This window comes from Malurus melanocephalus, unplaced genomic scaffold, assembly GCF_030028575.1.
Source record: "Malurus melanocephalus ecotype Western Australia unplaced genomic scaffold, MMel_1.1 scaffold_220, whole genome shotgun sequence".
In the NCBI taxonomy this organism is placed as follows: Eukaryota; Metazoa; Chordata; class Aves; order Passeriformes; family Maluridae; genus Malurus; species Malurus melanocephalus.
In genome coordinates, this window is record NW_026623452.1 from 1,115,345 (window position 1) to 1,134,055 (window position 18,711).

The window sequence follows — 18,711 nt, forward strand, 5'->3', positions numbered from 1 at the left end:
AGGAACAGGGATGTGCTGTGCCCTGAGCCCTGCAGGGGATGGGGACAGGGACGGGCTGTGTCCTGAGCCCGACAGGGAGAGGGATGTGCTGTGCCCCGAGCCCTGCAGGGGATGGGGACAGGGACGGGCTGTGCCCTGAGCCCTGCAGGGACAGGGACAGGGATATGCTGTGTCCTAAGCGCTGCAGGGTCAGGGATGTGCTGTTCCTTGAGCCCTGCAGGGATGGGGACAGGCTGTGTCCTGAGCGCTGTAGGGACAGGGCTSTGCCCCCGGTGTGGGGCAAGATCACCAGAAAGTTTTAAAGGCGAGAGCTCTGCTACTACTCTTCTTTGAGCCTTGTGAGAGCAGAGAGCATCTTTGAACAGGAGTGAGACCAAGACATCATTTCCAAAGGGAGATCTGGGCTTTAGATCATATCTTTGCTTAATTTGTTCTCCCAGGCTAAATTCATTTCTGTGGTGATACGTGGTATCTGCTGTCTTTGTGATTTATTCTTGGAATCCAAGGCATGAGCTGGCCAGATAAGAAACACAGTAAGCACTTAGGATGATACCATCAACAATTACTTTTAATTACCGCTTCCAGTGTTTTGATTTAAAATAAAAAATTAACACACAACAAAAGAAGCCACATTACGCAGGTTAAAGAAAGATTTCGGGAGGGAGAGGAGTACTTGTTATTGATGCTGTGTCACTGGCCTTGTTAACTACAGAATGCGCTGCAAGCTTATATGAATCTTTGTATGTGTTCTTTGGCCAGGATTGCTTCAGGCATGACTCTGGTTGTCACATACAGCGCACCCTCTCTGTCTGCGTTTGGCAGTGGCAGAAATGGGACTCAGAGAGGTGGCGTGGGCCTGTCTCACATCACGCTGCCTTCCTCTGTCCTGCTGTGTGCAGGCAATTTTTCTGCACTTGTATTGACAAATGTGATAGCTCACCTGTGTTGTATCTCCCCAACACCAAAAGGGTGTTGGTTTACCTTTCAGCTGAGCAGTCAGTGAGGTGTGAAGGACCAGAGAGAGGGAACTTTGGGAGTTTGCTCTCCCTTGCAACCACCCAGGAGATCTGGCCCCTCTGGGACAAGGGCCTGGTACAGGGCTCTGGTCCCACCTTTCCCACTGCAGCACAGAGGTCCTGTCCATGGAGAGGGACCCTGGCACAGCCCCTTCCAGCATGCTTTTCCCTCCAGAGAGCACCAATCTCACACTGAATCCCTGCTGTCCCTTGTGGCAGAGCACGTAGAGCCTCCACCAGCTGGGGGAACAAGGGCTGCCTTCAGCCCCCTGTGTCCTTCCCGCAGCCGCTCCTGTCCTGATCCAGGGAGACACAGGGCATGGGGCAAACACAGTGCCCACAGCTGCAGATCTTGTGCTTGTTCAGTGTTGTGTCCATGWGGGATATCAACACAAGAATGGGATGAGTGGTTGTCTCCTGCTGAGCTGTKCTGGTTTGCAGTGGTTGCTGTGCAKGGGCYGTACATGGCTKTGCCTACAGCCTTGTRGTGCTGCTCTGAGCAGCACAGGTACAGCAGGGCTTGGYTGCTTGTGCTTGTCCTGAGCCATGGGCTGCTCCATTCTGTGTGTTGAGGATCTGCAGGGTTGTGGCAAATGTTCTATGGAAATAAAAACTCTGTATATGGGCATCACCGGGATCTCTCAGCAGCAGCCTAACACAGCTTTCCTCACCTCACCAAACGAAATAGTTCCAGCAGGAGATTAAGAAAAGACAGGCTACTAAGGAGTCATGATTGGTATTTTTAGCATCTCAGTTCACACCTGTAGTGCCCAGGAGCCAGGACTCATTACAGTAAGCATTATCTAATTACGTAGTTAGGAGATTTGCACTGGATGCCAAGAGAGGAGTGCCCRGATCGCAGGATCCCATCTCTGCCTGACGTGCTCAGCACTGAGCAGCCTCTGCAAAACTGCTCTGTCCTAACTGCTCTGTCCTCCTCTGGCCACTGTGGGAGGGTTGTGCAGGGAGAAAACTGAAAGGAGATCTGGTGCACAGCAGGAGGTGTGTGATCTTCTACTCGACCAAAGAAACCCTGTCCTGCAGGAGAAGCGTCTGCTCTGATGCTTATTTGCAGTGTGGTCTTGGAAACAGAAATGTGGTTCAGATTCGAGTCCATAGCTTTGTTTGGGCCATTAAATCTCTTCATCCAGATGATGTGGATGTGAGAAAAATGAATAAAATGAACATATTCAAGAGAATAAGAGTACAGGGYCTCAGAAGATCCCAGGAAGCTGCTGCTTCCTGCACCTGTCTTCTTTACCTAGTACAGGATATTTGCAATAGGAAAAGGTGGGGTTTTTTTTTCTGGGGTATACCTAGCTTGAAGAATCTTCTGTAGGGACTACAACAGAAATGACTCATTTTTATATTTACAGATACTAACCAAAAACAAAGGCTCAGGCAGCCTCCTTTGCCTGACAGGGAGACATTATCAAGGTCTTTTTTTGTTCTTCTCCTCTATCTGTTATTCAGATTTTCCTCTGCCCCATTTTCAAACAATAGGATAAACAGCAATTCTTAGTTCTGTGAAGAAAGTATCTAGCCCAGTGTGTGTACAGTGGGAAAGAGATCATCAAAAAGGGGGTGGGTGGGGGACTTGTGGTAGAAATTGTAAGTTTTATGTCACCAAAACCCTGCAGGGTTTCTCTCTCAGGAGAAGGTGAAGAAAATGGATACTAAACCRTGCATGGTTCTTTTAGGACAGGGAAACAGCCTTTGAGCCACATCATGGAAAGTGATAAACAATCTCTGTTGGCCAGCACGTTGCCAGCACCTGCCAGTGTTGTACAGACTTTGGCAGAGTTTAATTCACGGGAGATGTTTCCACAGGAGATAGGAGCAGTAAAAATGATGTCAACATGTTTTCTGCAGTGTGTTCCATTACAGTTAACTCATGCTCACACATGAAAAGGAAGAACATGTACGGTGTTTCTGGCTGGATGCTGACTTTTCCATGATTCAGAAGGGTTTGTTAGCARTGCAATTTGTATCTGCTTTTAAATGTTTTCTTTAACCTTATTTGTGAAACAAATTTAGATTCATTTGCCTTCAAGCTCTGATTATCTAACTTGCTGCATCTTTTGGGAGAAGGGTCAAAGTAGCATAGCAAGAGTCATCAGCAGGCAGAGTTCCTTTTTTGGTTCTTTTCCTTCCCCTCTTCAAGGAGCCAGGATGCAGCATTTATCCTCAATAAATCCRTGTGTCAGAAGAGCTACACCGGAGCTGTTTTGGATACATTATCCTGAGGGATCTGTGGAGTATATTCCTCATTTGTCCTAAGAAATAATGATGAAAGAGAAAGCAAAATAGGAGGTGGATAGGAAAATTTTCAAAATTAAGTCATGGGCGAGGCAGTGGAATCAGGAGTGTCCTGCAGAGAGGGAAAAGGAGAGAAATATCCCAAGGGAATGTGSTGGTGGGAGTGCACAGAGGTACAGCAGCAACAAGGGGAGCATGGGGAAAAAACCTAGGTGACACAGAAATGTGTTAATGGAGCATTATTAAAATTTCCCGATGAAAATAGTTTCTATTTGGGTGTCAGGGAAATGGTAGTGTGAAAATAATGCAACAGCGATCATTCTTAAACGTGTGAACAACCAAACAGACACATCCTGGGCCATTTCCATTCCCAGGTTGCACAGTTAAAATCAGGGCATCAGAAAAGGCAAAAATTRTGTTAACCAGGTTTGCTTCACCCTCTTCAATCAGTGCAGACTGCAAAACTGTCGCTGAGGTGAGTGGGGAATCAGGCAGTCTGACACAATTTTCATCAGCAGCCAAACTGGAACCAGAAATTACAAACTTTGTAGATGTGGGAGCCCTAGGTCAGAGTTTTGTTCAAACCTGAGAGTTCAACCCCAGGCCTCACACCTTTCCAGTCTTGGAAAGCAAAGAAAGTAGAAGAGTCTGTGCACAATTTCCAGGTGCTGTACAGGGGCATTTGGGCTGTTTGGGGTAAATGGGGCTGTGTGGATTGGGTGAGGAKGGACAGTGCCACAGCTGGGAGAGGTGTGAGGAGTGGGTTAGCCAAAAGTYACAGATCCTTAAACCACTTTTAAGCCTTAGAGTATTTCCAGCTCCTTAAGCCACTTTAAGGCTTTAGATGGGTTTAAAATGCTTAAAACACTGTAGGGCCTTAGATGAGTTTAAGCTGTTTAAGCTGATTTAGAGCTTTGGAATGACTTAAGTTCTCTGTCTTTAAGGAGGTTTTTAGGTCCTTTGGAGTTCTTAATTGCAGAGGCCTCTCTGGACATTTTGAGTGAGGATGTGGCACATACCTGCTCCTGTGACTTGAGTTCAGGGACTCTTTCTCCCTGGACAGCCAGGTTTTCCTGGGTACTTTCATCCTCCTTTCTGCAGGAAAAATCCATGCCAGGAGTGAAACATCCATGGCTACTGCAGATGTGTGTGCCTGGTGAGTGCTGCTCGTGTGGGATCTGTTATGTSGAAGCTGTGTGCAAGTGCTGAGGAGTCCCAGCCAGGAGAGAAACAGCCCTCCCCCAGGGGACATCCTAATGTCCCTGTAATTACCGTGTTGGCAACTGCTGATTTTCCGGCTGAATGGCAGCGTTGCTGTACCTGGCGGGATGTAGCTGTGCCTGCCAGGTGAACATTTGCAGGGCTCSCTGTTTTTAAGAAGTGTCTGTGGGTAATGTGAATAGTCAGCACTTCTTCCTTTCTGTGCTTTTTACCATCCAAATGTCTTAATGCTCTGTGAGACAAATTTTACTGCCCTAATGCTCAGCTCTGTAGGGCCAGCCAGTGACACTTTTGCCTGTGMCTTGGGTAAGGCTCAGGAACAGGGGATGGCATGGCCTGGCTCCTTCCCAGGTGTGTTTAAGGTCTTTGATGGGCTGTATCCAGACAGGATGTGTTTAAATGTCCTTGAAGGACATACATCCGCCTAATCTTTTTAAAAATCATCTCTGTACTGTGAGGCTTCCTGTGGCACAGCTTAATTGTACACCATAGGGAAAAGGTTCTGCTTTTGTACCAGGCTTCTTTCCTGGTGATTTCACTGGGCACCCAGCAGCCTGGATTAGAAATAACCTTTCTGAAAGCCTTCAGCTCATGGCCACCCTCTATCCACCTGTCTCTGTTGCARCTTCAAGGTCTGTTTAGCTTGTGCTGGCCTAGAAACTCATCCCACATTTGATTCATGCTGCTCTTTGTGCCTTGCCTAGTTCTCTTCTCTCTTTCTGAGTCATTCCTGGTATTTGGGCTTTCTGACCCTGATGGAGAAGGCTAAGGTTTTCTTAAATGGGTCTGCAGAGACATTCCTGAGGAGCAGCTCATTTAGGCAGTCACTGGTGTTAGATATTGTTTGYGTTACATTTGTCAGCATCGAATTCCTTTTGCTGTTTTTTCGCCCTGTCACTCAGCATTGTGCCTGCTTGTTTAGAAATAATGAAAATACATTGCTCTTAAACCAGCAAATAAATGTGTCATATAGAGAAGTTTCAACAAATGTTCTCTGGAAAATTGTTTGACAGGTTAAAATGGAAGCTACTTTACAGCTTCACTTACTGTATGTGTTACCAGCAACTACAATGTGCAGCTATGAAATGTGATACAAAGACAACCTGTCACAGAGTCCTGAGAGGCTTGAGAAGGGCTTTGCTTCTGGTGTTTCCTTAGGCCAAAACTTAAGGATTTTGGTTAGCAGCCTCCCTTGATGGTGAGGACACTGACAGGATCTGGGTGGTTTAGGTGTCCTCCTCAGCTGCAGGTGACTATCCCCACTCTTTCATAAGAACTTTCCTGAATTATTTCAGCCAGAAGTAAAATGGTCAAAAGCGATTTTCACGTCTTCTTTTGCATTGTAATAATCAGCTCCCACATCTCAGGTGAGGAACTGGGAAGTTCTTGTGTCACTCTRGAGTTTGAGATCACATTTAATGGCACTCAGGGGACGTGCACCTGACAGGATTTCTCACACACACAGGTTCTCTCAACACGAAGCACAGCTCTGCTTCCTCCACATTTTTGGGGTTGCTTCCCTCCTGCAGCMCTGGATAAAGGGAGCTTTCAAAGCTTCTCCTTGCCTGCTGTGGGGGGGGACCCTCCTCCTCTTCCCATCTGTTTAAATCACTTCTGAGGGGGAATCGGGACTCGGATGATATAAATAAAAGGGAATAATGTAATTAATGCCAGTCAGAATGGTTTTGTGGAAAATAGTTCTTACCAAATAAATGTGATGACAAATGTTGAATGTTTGGTAAATGGAGGCAGCTGTACTAGATGTCACATGAGGAGTTTAACTACAGGCACTGATTAAAAAAGCAGCACTGTGGAATATCAGTGTAGCACACTTAGCTGGATTAGGATCTTTGTTGACTGACACATTCGTTAAGGAGAATCACTGTCAAATTAAAATATTTTGAATGGAGATCTGCAGTGCTTGGTAAATGCCTGAGAGTCCTCCAATGTCCTTAATCAGTCTCAAAAATCTGTCCTGAAAAATATGCATCTTCCAGTGCAGGCAAAAGGGCAGCAAATGCCAAGGGCAGGGTTTGACTGGGGGCACAGTGTGTGGGCCTGTGCGTCTAAAGCAATGAACACGAGCCCTGCCCACGTGGGGACAGTGCCTGCTGTCACCCTGGCACCAGGGCTTGTGTCACCCTGCAACACGTGGGCAGAGCAACAGCAGCAGCAATGAAGTGGCTGCAGAGCTGTGGTGGTTCTGGCCCCTGCAGCAAGTCCAGCAGYGCAGAGCCAGCCCAAATTCCTGCCTGGCAGTGACGGGAGACAGCAGCCCCAGGGGCTTGGTTAGCTCCTGGTGTTCCGAGAGATGCTGCAGATGAACCCTCCCCTGGGCTGCTGTCTCTCCTCACAAGGGGAGATGCTCCACAAAGACAATCCAGATAACTCGTTCAGACTCATCTGCTGCTCAGATGACAGAAGCTCTGCAAGATAAATTTAATCTCTGTTGTCTGTCATTAGACAGTGAAGCTAAAAGTTTTGAGATGAAGCAAGAGCAAACTGTCAGGACAATTTCAAAACTGTCCCGTGGGCTCTGTTCAAGGCAGAGGCCAGTCGGCTTCTGCCTGTGTTTAGAGAAAATAAGCATTTGTTTGAATGAAGCACTACTTTGGGATAAGTGTGTCAGTAAAACTTTTCATTCACCCCTCTGCTGCACCTTGAATGAGAGAGGCAGAGGAGGCTCTGGAGGCAGTGACTGGTGAAGGAACTGGAGCTCAGGACTGCTGCAGGGTTAAATGGTGCTGGAGCAGCTTCAGTCTGTGACACACAAGTTCAGGGGGRTCAAGCAATGAGCCTCATGGCAACCACTTCAAGTCACCAGGAAGGGCTGGGTTCAGGGGCTTTTCGTGGAACATGTCTTGGTTTAGGGTCACAGAGCTGAAAAATAAATTCCATTCTATTGGCACCTTCCCCCTGAACTTCCCTTTTCCCAATTTATTTGATGCTCCTGGGTTTATTCTTTACCTCTGCATGATCCAGTGTACTTGGCATTGTCAGGAGAAAGCTATTCAAATTTTATTCAAATAGAAACGAGTAGTTCAAAGATAAATACTTCCTAAAGGCATCTTCATCCCTCCTTCTGTAAGTTGCTGAGCTCTTTTATCTCTGTCAATATTGCCTGGGGGTCCTGTCAGAACAAGACCAGGACATACAAGGTAATTATGTCAAGGTGTCCAGCCAGAGACAGACAGGGACCAAGTAGCTGGAATGCAGACAAGCCCATGGAATGGGCCTTGACATGCCAGATGTGTTTGCCCACATGTAATGGACTTGTGTGCAACAGCCCTGGCTGTGTCTCCTCCATGGCAGCCTCTGCTCAGAGGAGCCATGGATCAATCCTGCCCCTCCAGCTGAGGCACGGGAGGAACTGCCCAGCACCTTCCCCTGGCAGTGGGGAGAGCTGGGACAGGAGCCTGGGGCTGCACTGGGACACACAAAGGCCAGGGCAGGAGCACAGCTGCCCTCGATTTTCAAAGCATCGGTATTAGTGCTGCCTTTGGGTTGCAAATGCTGCTGTCTACAAACTTACATGTTATTATAAACAAAGAAAAACAAATCAGTTGATTTCTGATTGTTTTCTGCACTGCCAGCTGCAGGAGCTAGAGCAGCTGTGGGGTGGCTGGTTTGCATTCTCTAACTTTTCTCTTCTAGACATTCCTTTGGGGCTCTTCAAAAACATGTACTGAGTTGTCCTTGCCATTACAWAGCCAGCACATAAACATTGTTTCATATGGAAATTAGCATTTGTTTTTCAAACCTTGCTTTAATTGCAAAGATCAAATGCGTGGAGCACTGACCCATTTGAGCCGAGGAGGTGCCACGGAGGTGCCACAGAGCTGCCAGGGAGGTGCCACGCTTGGCAATTCCCTTCCATCCTTGCTCCTCTGCAAGCTGAGCAGCTCCCTCAGTAGAGCCAGCTGATTGTGCCACCCACCTCGATCACATTTTGTCCAAACCCTTTTACCTGCTGATGTGTTTTATCCTTCCTGGGCTAGGGTGAGTCCTGATCCTCTTTGCCCAGAGCAGTTTGCCCCCGGGGGGAGGATGGGGCTGGCTCTGACCCCAGCTGGGGCAGCTCCCYTTGCTGCAGGGACATGTGGCAYTGTAGGTCTCCTGTGCCATGGAAATGCCAGTCCTGGCTCAGAGCTGCCCCATAGCACCTGCTCTGGCAAAGGGGCTGTTGGACTGGRTGTGTTTGGTGTTTCTGTCCAGCCTAGAACTGGGCTGGATACAGTGGAAAATAACAGAATAGGGCATGGCCTGAACTGGGGACAGAGAGAGCTCTGCCCATGGTGATCCCTGAGCACTGCTCAGCATCCAGCTCTGCCCTGCTACCCCTGGGTACCAGCACAGGAAGGACCAGGCAGAGCCTGTCAGCCTGAACACTGAARGTGTGTTGAGTGCTGCTGTATTAAATTAATTGAGATAATCCCAAGAACAGATGAATTTTTTTTTCTTTTTATTTCATGCTTTATTCCATACAGCTCATTCCTCCCTAGAAACATGGTGTTTGGTGTCAGTTAAACAAATCCTGGCTTGTTGTTCAGGTGTATTATTTATTCCTTTGCATGAGAACTGACAGTGTCTTGCCAGCCTATTTGGCCAGGCTGGTGATCCCACAGTTGAGACCTCCTGTATTTTGAAAATCATATCCATAGTATGGTTGTTGTTGAATAGAGAAAATTTAAGATATTAATGGATGGYTTAAAATACCAGCTGAGGATTCTGTGGTGTTCAGAATCTGAGGATTCATTGCTTTCAGTGACTTTGAGCAGAACCATGTGGCCCTGTGAGCTGAGTGTGTCAGCCCTATGTACTGTTAATGCTAGGTCAGGCTTGCTCTCCTGTCTTCTCATCAAGATACCAAGATGTGACAGCTCAGGACTGTGTGGTATTAATGCCTTCACATCATCAGTGCTGTTTGTGTGATCATCTCAGTGCTACAGGAAGGCCAGTCAGTCTCTCTCTGCTCAGGGCCACGGTGTGTGCCAGCCTCCCCATCCCACTTGGAGCACTGACCCACACTGGCATATTTAGGCACACAGCAAAGGTGTTTTGGTTGAGGAAGAGCCGTGTTCTTTATGGGCTGGTCACAGTGTGTGTTGCAAAGCCTGCTGGATGCCATTCTTGCAGAGGTTCAGCAGCTTGTGCCCGTTTCCTGAGCAGCAGCCATCCCTTCCCGCAGGGATGTGCAGCTCAGCAGGGCATGGCAGCAGTGCTGTGTGACCGGGGTGGGCTCAGGGGAGTGCCCAGCACTGTGGTGAGATCAGAGCATTTCATCAGCTCCTCCTCRCCCTGCTCCTGCTCTCCCTCCCCGMARCAGGAGCTGGGCTCAGCTCGTGGTGTGCAGCAGTCCCKCAAGTCCTAAAGCAAAGGGTGGGCTGTGCACAGGCACATTGCCCAAAGCAGCAGCAGCTCTGTTGTCAGAGCAGCTACACCCGCTGTCACCCACAGCCCGGCTGCTCTTCTGGAGCTCAAGTCTGATAGCCAGGTTTGGAAAATTACACTTTTACATCCACTCTCTTTCCAACCCTAGTTGTCACTGCTTTATGTTAAAAAGCTAAAACCTCTAAAGTACTGAGGGCGCACTCAATCCCCTTATCCAGATGATGGATAAACATATTCAGACAATCACAGAATATCCTGAGTTGGAAGGGACACACAAGGRTCATCAAAGTCCAACTCCTGGCCCTGTACAGACACCCCAACAATCTCACCCTGTGCCTGGAAGTGTCCAAATGTTCCTGGAGCTTTGGCAGCCTGGGGGCTGTGCCCACTGCCCTGGGGAGCCTGTTCAGTGCCCCAGCACCCTGTGGGGAGGAATCTTTTCCTGATACCCAACCCAAACCTGCCCTGACACAGCTTCAGGCCATTTCCTBGGGTCCTGTCACAGTCACAGAGAGCAGAGATCAGTGCCTGCCTCTCCACTGCCCCTCAGGAGAGAGGGAATACTCAACCCTCTTGTCACCATCSTCAAGCTCTTGACAGTCAAAACACTCCCTCACAACACAGGGTTCCCCCACTGCCTCTCCTTCCATGCCTGTTCCTTTTGAAGGATTTATGGCCACCCACTGCAGCATTCCAGTTGTCAGAGTCATCCCACCGTGTTTCTGTGATGCCAGCTGTATCCTAGTTTTCCTTCTACACCATAGCCTTTGGCTCCTCCTGTTTGTTTCCTGTCCTGTGTGCATTGGTGTACATGCAGTTCCATCAGGCTGATCCCACCACCTTTTTGGGGGGGAAAAGCTCTAATTTGTACGTGACCATTCTCAGGCACATCTGTTACTTTTAACACATCAATAACCTTTTCGTTTTTGTGTCACATGGATCTCCATCCCCTACTTCCATGGAGACGTACACAGCACCACTCCACTGCATCCCACGTAGCCCTAGCTACACACTGGCTGTGTAAATAACTGGGAACCTCTCACCCTCTCCTTCCCATCATCCCATTATTGTTGTCAGAATGGAAACACTGCATTAAGCTGTTTCTGGTTCAGTGAAGGGGCATTAGCTATCCAAAGGCAGACTGCATTTGAATTTCTTTCAAATGCCTCGTTAACCCTCTTCTGATGTACTCAGTTCACGATTATCCTGACGTTCTTTTCCAACAAGCATCTTTCTCTTTTGTGGAGAGGCACAAGCAGTAATGCAGAGCAGAGGATAGCTGAGCTGACCGAGCAGCCCAAGGTGTGTGGAGGGTCTGTGCACTGTGTGCTGTGCTGACACTGCTGCAGTGCTCTGAGACTCCAGGGACCCTGGCTTTCCTACAGCTTGTCCCTTTCTCCGTGTGCCTCACAGACTGTCTTCCTGCTGTCTTCTTGTAATTCATCACTGCAGCATTTCCTGCAAAAAAATAGGCCCTCACTGCCACTCCACAAGGTCAAGTCCTTTTTAGCAGAACTCCAGTGTGCACTCCACTTTCTCAGGGAAGTCATTGGTGTTCATGCAGTCCCAGCTACGCTTAGGTCCTGCAACTGTGTTTATTGTTGAAATCCTGATAAACCAAGATAACCAAGAGTTACCTCGTTACCCCCCAGCTGAGGTGTGAATGCTCACAATGGCATCAGGCACAGCATCTCTGTGCTCAGGAACCCCTTTGCAGCTTMTGGCCAGATGGCTTTGGTTGTGTTTTTATAATTGTTGGGGGTCCTGCTTTTCCTAGAGTAGGGCCTTTATGGGGCACATACTAAATAACTGTTGTTCCTCAATATAATTACTCAAAACTTTCCAGAAGTCTTATTTTAAGTGTCTTAAGTGCTAAGTTTAACCACCTTAAAGGTTTTAGGATCTACCCATTCTAGAGTAGCTGTGAGGCTTCTGAATGCTTTCTGCTCTGAAGTATGGATCTAAAAATTGATGCTCAAGGTTTTGTTGTGAGGCTTTCYGCTGCTTTCCAGAGCAGAGCAGCACTGGCACCACCAGAGCATACTCCACAAACAAGGTGTCACTGAGCCTTGTTTACTGGCTGAGGCAGTCAGCAGCATGAAATACCAAAATCTAGGTTTTTATGGTAAATGTAAGTGTCCAAGTGGTTCTGAATAAATGCTATTGAGAGCAGGGTCAGGAGAAGCAGCCGCCAGCCTTGCACCAACTCCTCACTGCTCCTGGGGAGTACAGGGTCACCAGCACGTGCCTGGCACAGCAGTGATGGTGCCAGAGCTGCAGCCACGCTGGCACACGATGCTGCTCTCGTGGAGGGACTGACCGTGTGCCCTGCTCTGCCCACAGCTCATCAGCGATGGCAGCGTGGTGTATGCAGAAGCCCTCTGGGACCATGTCACCATGGATGACCAAGAGCTGGGATTCAAGGCCGGCGATGTCATYGAAGTGATGGATGCTACCAACAAGGAGTGGTGGTGGGGGAGGATCCTGGACAGCGAAGGCTGGTTTCCAGCCAGCTTTGTWCGGGTAAGACTTGATGTTTCTTTGTGCCTCTCCATTAGCACYAGGTGTTTGTTCTTTTTCTCCAGGTTTAATGTTCTGTGGTGACTTCTCAGCACTTTTCCTGCCAGAGATAGTTGCTTCAGCATGTCTTGCTCCTATTCCTCTACAAGTGGCTACAGTACATGGTGCTGAGCTGAGCTGCCCCCAGTGTGGAGAACTCCCTCTGCATGAGTAAATCAGAGCAGAGGGTTCAGCTCCAGGCTGGAGCGGAGCTGAGCTGAGCTGTGCCAGCTGGGGACTGCCCTGCTTGGTGGTTTGCAGCCTGGCTCCTGCTTACCCATCTGTATATTGGCTGATTTGTGCCCAAGCACATGGCATCAGCTGCCAGGAGCAAGCAGCGCTCTCCTAAAGGGATCTCTTACGCAGTGGACAGAGCCTTCACTGCAGTGTCCACTTAGACAGGAGATGAGCGTGGCACCAGCTGCACTTCTGTCCCTCTGCTGCTGGGGCCAGTGCAATGCCACGTCCCAAAAATGCAACCACCTGACTCACACACACACCTCCTCTTAGCCCAGCAGGCTCTGGGCTATCACACAGCACCRCATTCCAGGCACTTCAAAAGGGAGAGAAAAACACAAAAAATGTGAGCTGTTATCTGGGGCAAACTGAGACACTCGGTGCTCTTGGGCCAAGGCTGTCCCTTGGTGTCAGCTCCAAAGCCCACACGGAAAGAGCTGTGCAGACCAGCCCAGACAGYCCCCACTGCACCCTGCAGAGGCTTCATTTCCAACAGAGCTTTCTGAAAYACATCTGAACTCTCGGGGCAGGTGGAGGGGAAAGCAGAAGTGTGGGAAGGTGGTAACTGCTGTGCCCCGCTGTCCTGCTGAGAGGAGAAAGACTTTTTTCCTTTCTCCTGACTGTGACTGGGGTGCCTGACTGCTTTCACCACCTAGGGGCAGGCTCTGCAGTGCTGCAAAGGCAATTAGGTGCCTCAGGGCAGAGATTCTCAGCCCTTTAGCTCTTTATCCAGGTCACTTCAGATCACAAGTGACCTAAAACCAGGTGAAGCATGAAAGGAGGTGACACAAGGTCAGCTGGTGTCTCTAGCAAAAGTCCTTGGAGAATTGGGACAATTTTGAAATGCTCTGTTATAGTTGCAGGAAATGGTCTCAGCTGGATAATTATTACAAACAGTGGAATGTTTGCAAGTAAGATTACCAAGACCAGTTACATCAGCACTGATGGGGACAAAACTGCTTTTTTTTTTTTTTTTTTTTTTTTTTTTTTTTTTTTTTTTTTTTTTTTTTTTTTTTTTTTTTTTTTTTTTTTTTTATGTTACTGGTAAGTTGAATTGTTGTCCTGGCTGGCAAAAATCCGTCATAATATCTAAGAGTAAAGCAGACTAGTCTGAGCCATTAGGGATGCAGAGTAAGAAATTCTTTTAGCAGTGTAATTACAACACTTATTCAAGCATCCAGGYGAAGATTTCCTGCTAATTACCACTGGCTGTCAAGCTCACTGCAGGGAGGGCTGGTATGTCTGGAGGCTTGGGTCAGTCTGCAGGACTCTCAGTCACTCCACATGAGATTCAGGCCAAGGTCTGAGTTTAAGAGTTACCGATGTCCAGCTCACAGTGAAGGAGAACCAGGATTGCACATCTTGAGGGCTTCAGCAGTGAGTAAATGTAATCTGTGCCTGTGCTGACAAGGGAGGGGTATRCACTGTTTTTTATGTGTAGGTGTATTTGTATCAAGTGGTAAATCATCAAGCCTATAAGTAGTAGTTATAAGTAAGTTACTTCCAAGTAACTACATGGAAAGTTTAAAGCAGTTCTGTGTCATTATACTAAAAATTGTGTGTTTTAACTTTAACTGGGACTGATCCTTTAGTCATGTACAAAGTATCCCCACGGGCACGGCGAGAGCTACAACAGCCCTACAAAAAAGGAAGCTCCGAAGTGAAATGGCCCAGAAGGTGCCAGCTTTAACTGGGCTCCTTTGCAGACTGGCACGGTGTGGCTGCAAACGCCGGTGCCTCTGCCCGTGCTGTGCTGCCATCTGATGGGGGGAGCCGTGAGTCCCACGCAGCCCTGCCATGCAGTGCCCTTCCTTCCCACGTTAGTCCCACTCGCTGTCTGATTTTACATTAGCAATGAACTCTCTTTAAATAATCCCGGGAAGCAGATACCGAGGGGCCATCTGTTACTGATAGCAGGAGAACAATTAAGCTAGATAAACCCCCAACCATTTACTGATTCTCCCTCCTCCCCCGAAGTGTCCTTCAAATATTTAAGAAAATTTCACTCGATAAACCATTTTTATCCTGCTTTTATATGTCTTCTTCCTGAAGGACTCCATATTATTTCTGTGACTTCGGTCCACAAGAAATGCCTGCTTAAATCCACCCATGTCACAGTGGGAGTAGCTGCCATGTGGCTTGAAAGTACCCTCCCAAAGTGACTGGCCTCAGCTTTCCCAAAGGGCAAATCTGTTTCCAGGCAATATACACACCCTCTTCACTTTATCTGAGCTCAGCCTTGGTCTGCCATTCAGTCGGTTGTCCCAAACTTCCTTGGCAGAGCTGTGTTTAGCAGTACAAACACTGAACATCTTGTGTGTCTGGCACAGCTGCGAGTAAACCAGGATGAGCCCATGGAAGATTATCCCCTGAAGGTGGAGGGGGGCAAAGAGGACGACTCCCGWCGCTTTGGGATGGGCCAGACCACCAAAGATCAAATGAGGACCAACGTCATCAATGAGATCATAAGCACAGAGAGGGACTACATCAAGCACCTGAAGGACATTTGTGAGGTAAGGAATAAAGGGGGAAGAGACTGTAAGAATTTGTGTGAAGGATAATGGGGTATGTCCCATTCTTGCCCAGAAAGGGACTCTATGAAGGTAACTTTTCTGAAAATGAGACTGTATTTCCATCAGTTCTGCTGAATGGCATTAGATGCTCAGAAAACAGAAGACAATTCATTACAGTGAAATCCCAAATGYCTCTGCATTTGGAGCACTCACTCGTGTTCTGATTAAATGGAATTAATTGAATTTCCCAAGCCAGAGAAAAGTAAATGTCTAGCATTGCTGTCCTCTCTAATATATGTTCCGAGGTAATAGAATCAGCAACTCCAGCCTTCAGGCAAGTCATGCTCAGCTCAAAACAACTGTGAGATGCTCAGCCAATTGGGTCCTTYAGTGCCAAATATGCTGAATATTGTGACACCTCTTCTAAAAGAATCCATCATATACACTGGGGGAGTGAAGGTATTTGGAAGCTTTGCAGAATTCTCCACTGAAATGGTACARCCAGCAGAGCCAGCAGGGGCAATGGGCACACACTTACAAAGAGGCCGCTGCTGCTGCAGTGTCCCCCATCCCTTGGTGCTCCCCTCTGCCTGGAGTCAGGCAGGCAGCTCCTCACACAGGCATCCAAACCAAGCCACAACTAGACTAACTGCTCTGAAACTACCAGTGGGTCAGTGCTGGGCTCAGAGCACCCCATTTCTGCAGACACATAAAGGGCTTTTCAGCAGGAGAGAAAGCAGTGCTGTGATTCCCTCAGGTCACCCTCAGTATCACCCAGGGCTGCCTGAGTCCATGGTGGCTTCTATTTCCACCATGGTTAGAGGAAACAACAGTTAAACAGGGTACATCTCTGCAGGAAGGGAATACAGGAACCTGCTGWACACCTGACTGCACTCCATGGGGCTTTCTGCTGCTACAGAGCAGACGCCCAGGAAGGTTTCCAATCTGTTTTTTTCCTAGGGTTACATTAAGCAGTGCCGCAAGAGAGCAGACATGTTTACGGAAGAACAGCTGAAGACAATCTTTGGGAATATTGAGGACATCTACAGGTGCCAGAAGAAATTTGTTAAAGCACTAGAGAAGAAATTTAACAAAGACCACCCACATTTGAGCGAGGTTGGCTCATGCTTCTTGGAATATGTAAGTAAATTTGACTTCTTTTGAAAGGGGTAGCTGAGCATAGATTAGGCGGAGGATTTAGAAATTGATCTGACAGAAGTGAAGCTTTCTTTAAAAAAACCCACCCAACCAAACTAAATGCCACYACCCCCCACCCGGGCCCTATTCAACCACCCCCCACTCCCCAAAGAAATATTCTGTAGCTCTTGTGGCTGTGCAAAAAGCATTTTCAAAGCACCTCATCCTCTGAACTCTAATTCCTGCCAGACCTTGGTACTTCAGGCAGAAATGTAGGAAGAGTCCAACATCTTAAGCAGGAGCTGAGTTTGCCGTGATGGTGTTTTCAGTGCAGGATCAGCTGTGGCTGGTGTGGGCACTAAGAACATTCAGCTGAGCCAGAGCAGGATATGTGGGAATGTCTGGGGGTCTCAGATGAACTGCAGGTGCTGACCTGGAACACACCCTGCCCATTCTCAGCTTTAGGTCTCCGGGCKTCAGAGCCTGGGGAGGATACAAATWACCAAACAGTTCCCTGTGTAGGGAGCACACAGGAGTAAATCCCTCCCTTTCCCTTACAGCAAACAGAGTTCCAGATCTACTCTGAGTACTGCAACAACCACCCCAACGCCTGCATGGAGCTGTCCCGCCTCACCAAGGTGAACAAGTACGTTTACTTCTTCGAGGCCTGCCGCCTGCTGCAGAAGATGATTGACATCTCCCTGGATGGCTTCCTGCTGACCCCTGTGCAGAAAATCTGCAAATACCCCCTGCAACTGGCCGAGCTGCTCAAGTACACCAACCCCCAGCACAGGTAGGGCAGCCAGGGGGAAAAGGAGGGGGGATGACCAGGCTGCTCTCATGGAAATGGACTCTGCTGAGTCTTGGATGGAGGGCAGTGGCCAACAGCAGCCAACACCACAATGCTTATGGGTTAGCTTGTAGAAGACTGGAAAAAAAGCTATTCTAATGTTAAATACATAATTTTCCACTACAGTAGCACTGAGTTTTGCTGTCACAGATTGAGAGTTACAAGGTCCACTTATTTTATAATGGCACTTTTCTATTTTTTTGGCTCGTGTATCTGTGATACCAGCACACACTCACTTTGRAGCTACATGATTCTGGTGGTGGTGTTGAAAATTTTACCTCCAAAAGCACTAGTTAAATATATCCAAAAATGTCCACATAGCTACACCTCACCAGTGGYAACTTGTGCCCTGCAGTAGTCAAGCCATGCACGCTTGGTGCCCCATCAGTGCCTGCTCCAAAGCCTCCAAATCCATTGCTCAGTTTAAGGGTGAAGGCACTGCCTTTGGCTCAAATAACTGTCACTTAATTAGGTATCTGAAATAAAACGTGTTGATGTTGGCCCCTTGTGGCTTGATTTAATTTCACCTTCCTAATTGCAGTCCTGGTACTTCCCAGAATGGTTTTAAGCATGTCTTGTTAAATCTCTAGGYATGTTGTGTGAAGCTGATCTCGGAGCAGAAAGCTCCTTAATGAAGTGCACAGATGTTTTGAAAGTTGCTGTAGAGCTGAGCTGTTCAGCTCAGCTCCTCCCCAGCTGCTCTGAACTCAGCAGTAGCTGGTGGGGGAGGGTAGATCAGCCTCTCACCTACCCTGCCATGGGCTCCTGTTTGAAACAAGCCACTTACTGTTCAACTGCTTCACCTCTGCAGCCCCTGCATGGAAATATGTTGTATTATGTTGCAGAAAGAAAATGAGACGTGGAAAGCCCTGGAGGTTCTTCCACCAATTTGTATTTACACTTCTGTAGCTAAATTTGATTATATACCCCCTTCCCAACACCTGGCCTAGATTTGTTACCAGACCATGATCTGTGCCTCAAAACCAGCCTGTGTCTGAGAAGCTGCTACAGGAACAGRTGCCTCTGATTCCAGGCCAGAATAGCTGGGACAGACTGCAGGTGGAACTCCTGGTTCCAGTCCCCAGCTCCTCTCCTGTGAGAGCAGGGACAAATCCCCATGTGCCATCTTGTCAAGCCTAATGCCTCTGCCCCTCCCCAGGGATTTTAAGGATGTCGAGGCTGCCTTAAACGCMATGAAGAACGTGGCTCGGCTCATCAACGAGAGGAAGCGGCGGCTGGAGAACATCGACAAGATCGCTCAGTGGCAGAGCTCCATAGAGGACTGGGAGGTAGGTGACTTCCCTGCCCCAGCAAKCAGTTCTTCCACCTTGTTCCTCTTCTGCCCCTCCAACAGTTTGTCCCTGCAGTGAGATCTCACTGTTTTGTCCTAGTTCAGCTCTCTGCCTGTCTTCCTGGGGAGCTCTTTTATTTTTTATTTAAAAGATATGATCTTTTAATACAACTGAGCAGGTCTAGCACATAACCCGGCTTGACCAGCTGCCATTGCGTGTTTCCTGGGAGTTTTGCT

At 48.1% G+C, this 18,711-nt stretch overlaps 1 protein-coding gene across 4 annotated transcripts in view; it reads left to right on the top strand.

Annotated features, from left to right (window-relative positions):
* Positions 1-18,711, top strand: part of ARHGEF4 (Rho guanine nucleotide exchange factor 4) — a 167,040-nt gene that overhangs the window by 143,354 nt on the left and 4,975 nt on the right. For all 4 annotated transcript variants that reach the window (XM_057374268.1, XM_057374267.1, XM_057374269.1 and 1 more), the window contains 5 exons: positions 12,231-12,410; positions 15,014-15,196; positions 16,157-16,336; positions 16,894-17,126; positions 18,343-18,472. In XM_057374268.1, the coding sequence (XP_057230251.1) occupies positions 12,231-12,410; positions 15,014-15,196; positions 16,157-16,336; positions 16,894-17,126; positions 18,343-18,472 (906 nt within the window). The remainder of the gene's footprint in view (positions 1-12,230; positions 12,411-15,013; positions 15,197-16,156; positions 16,337-16,893; positions 17,127-18,342; positions 18,473-18,711) is intronic.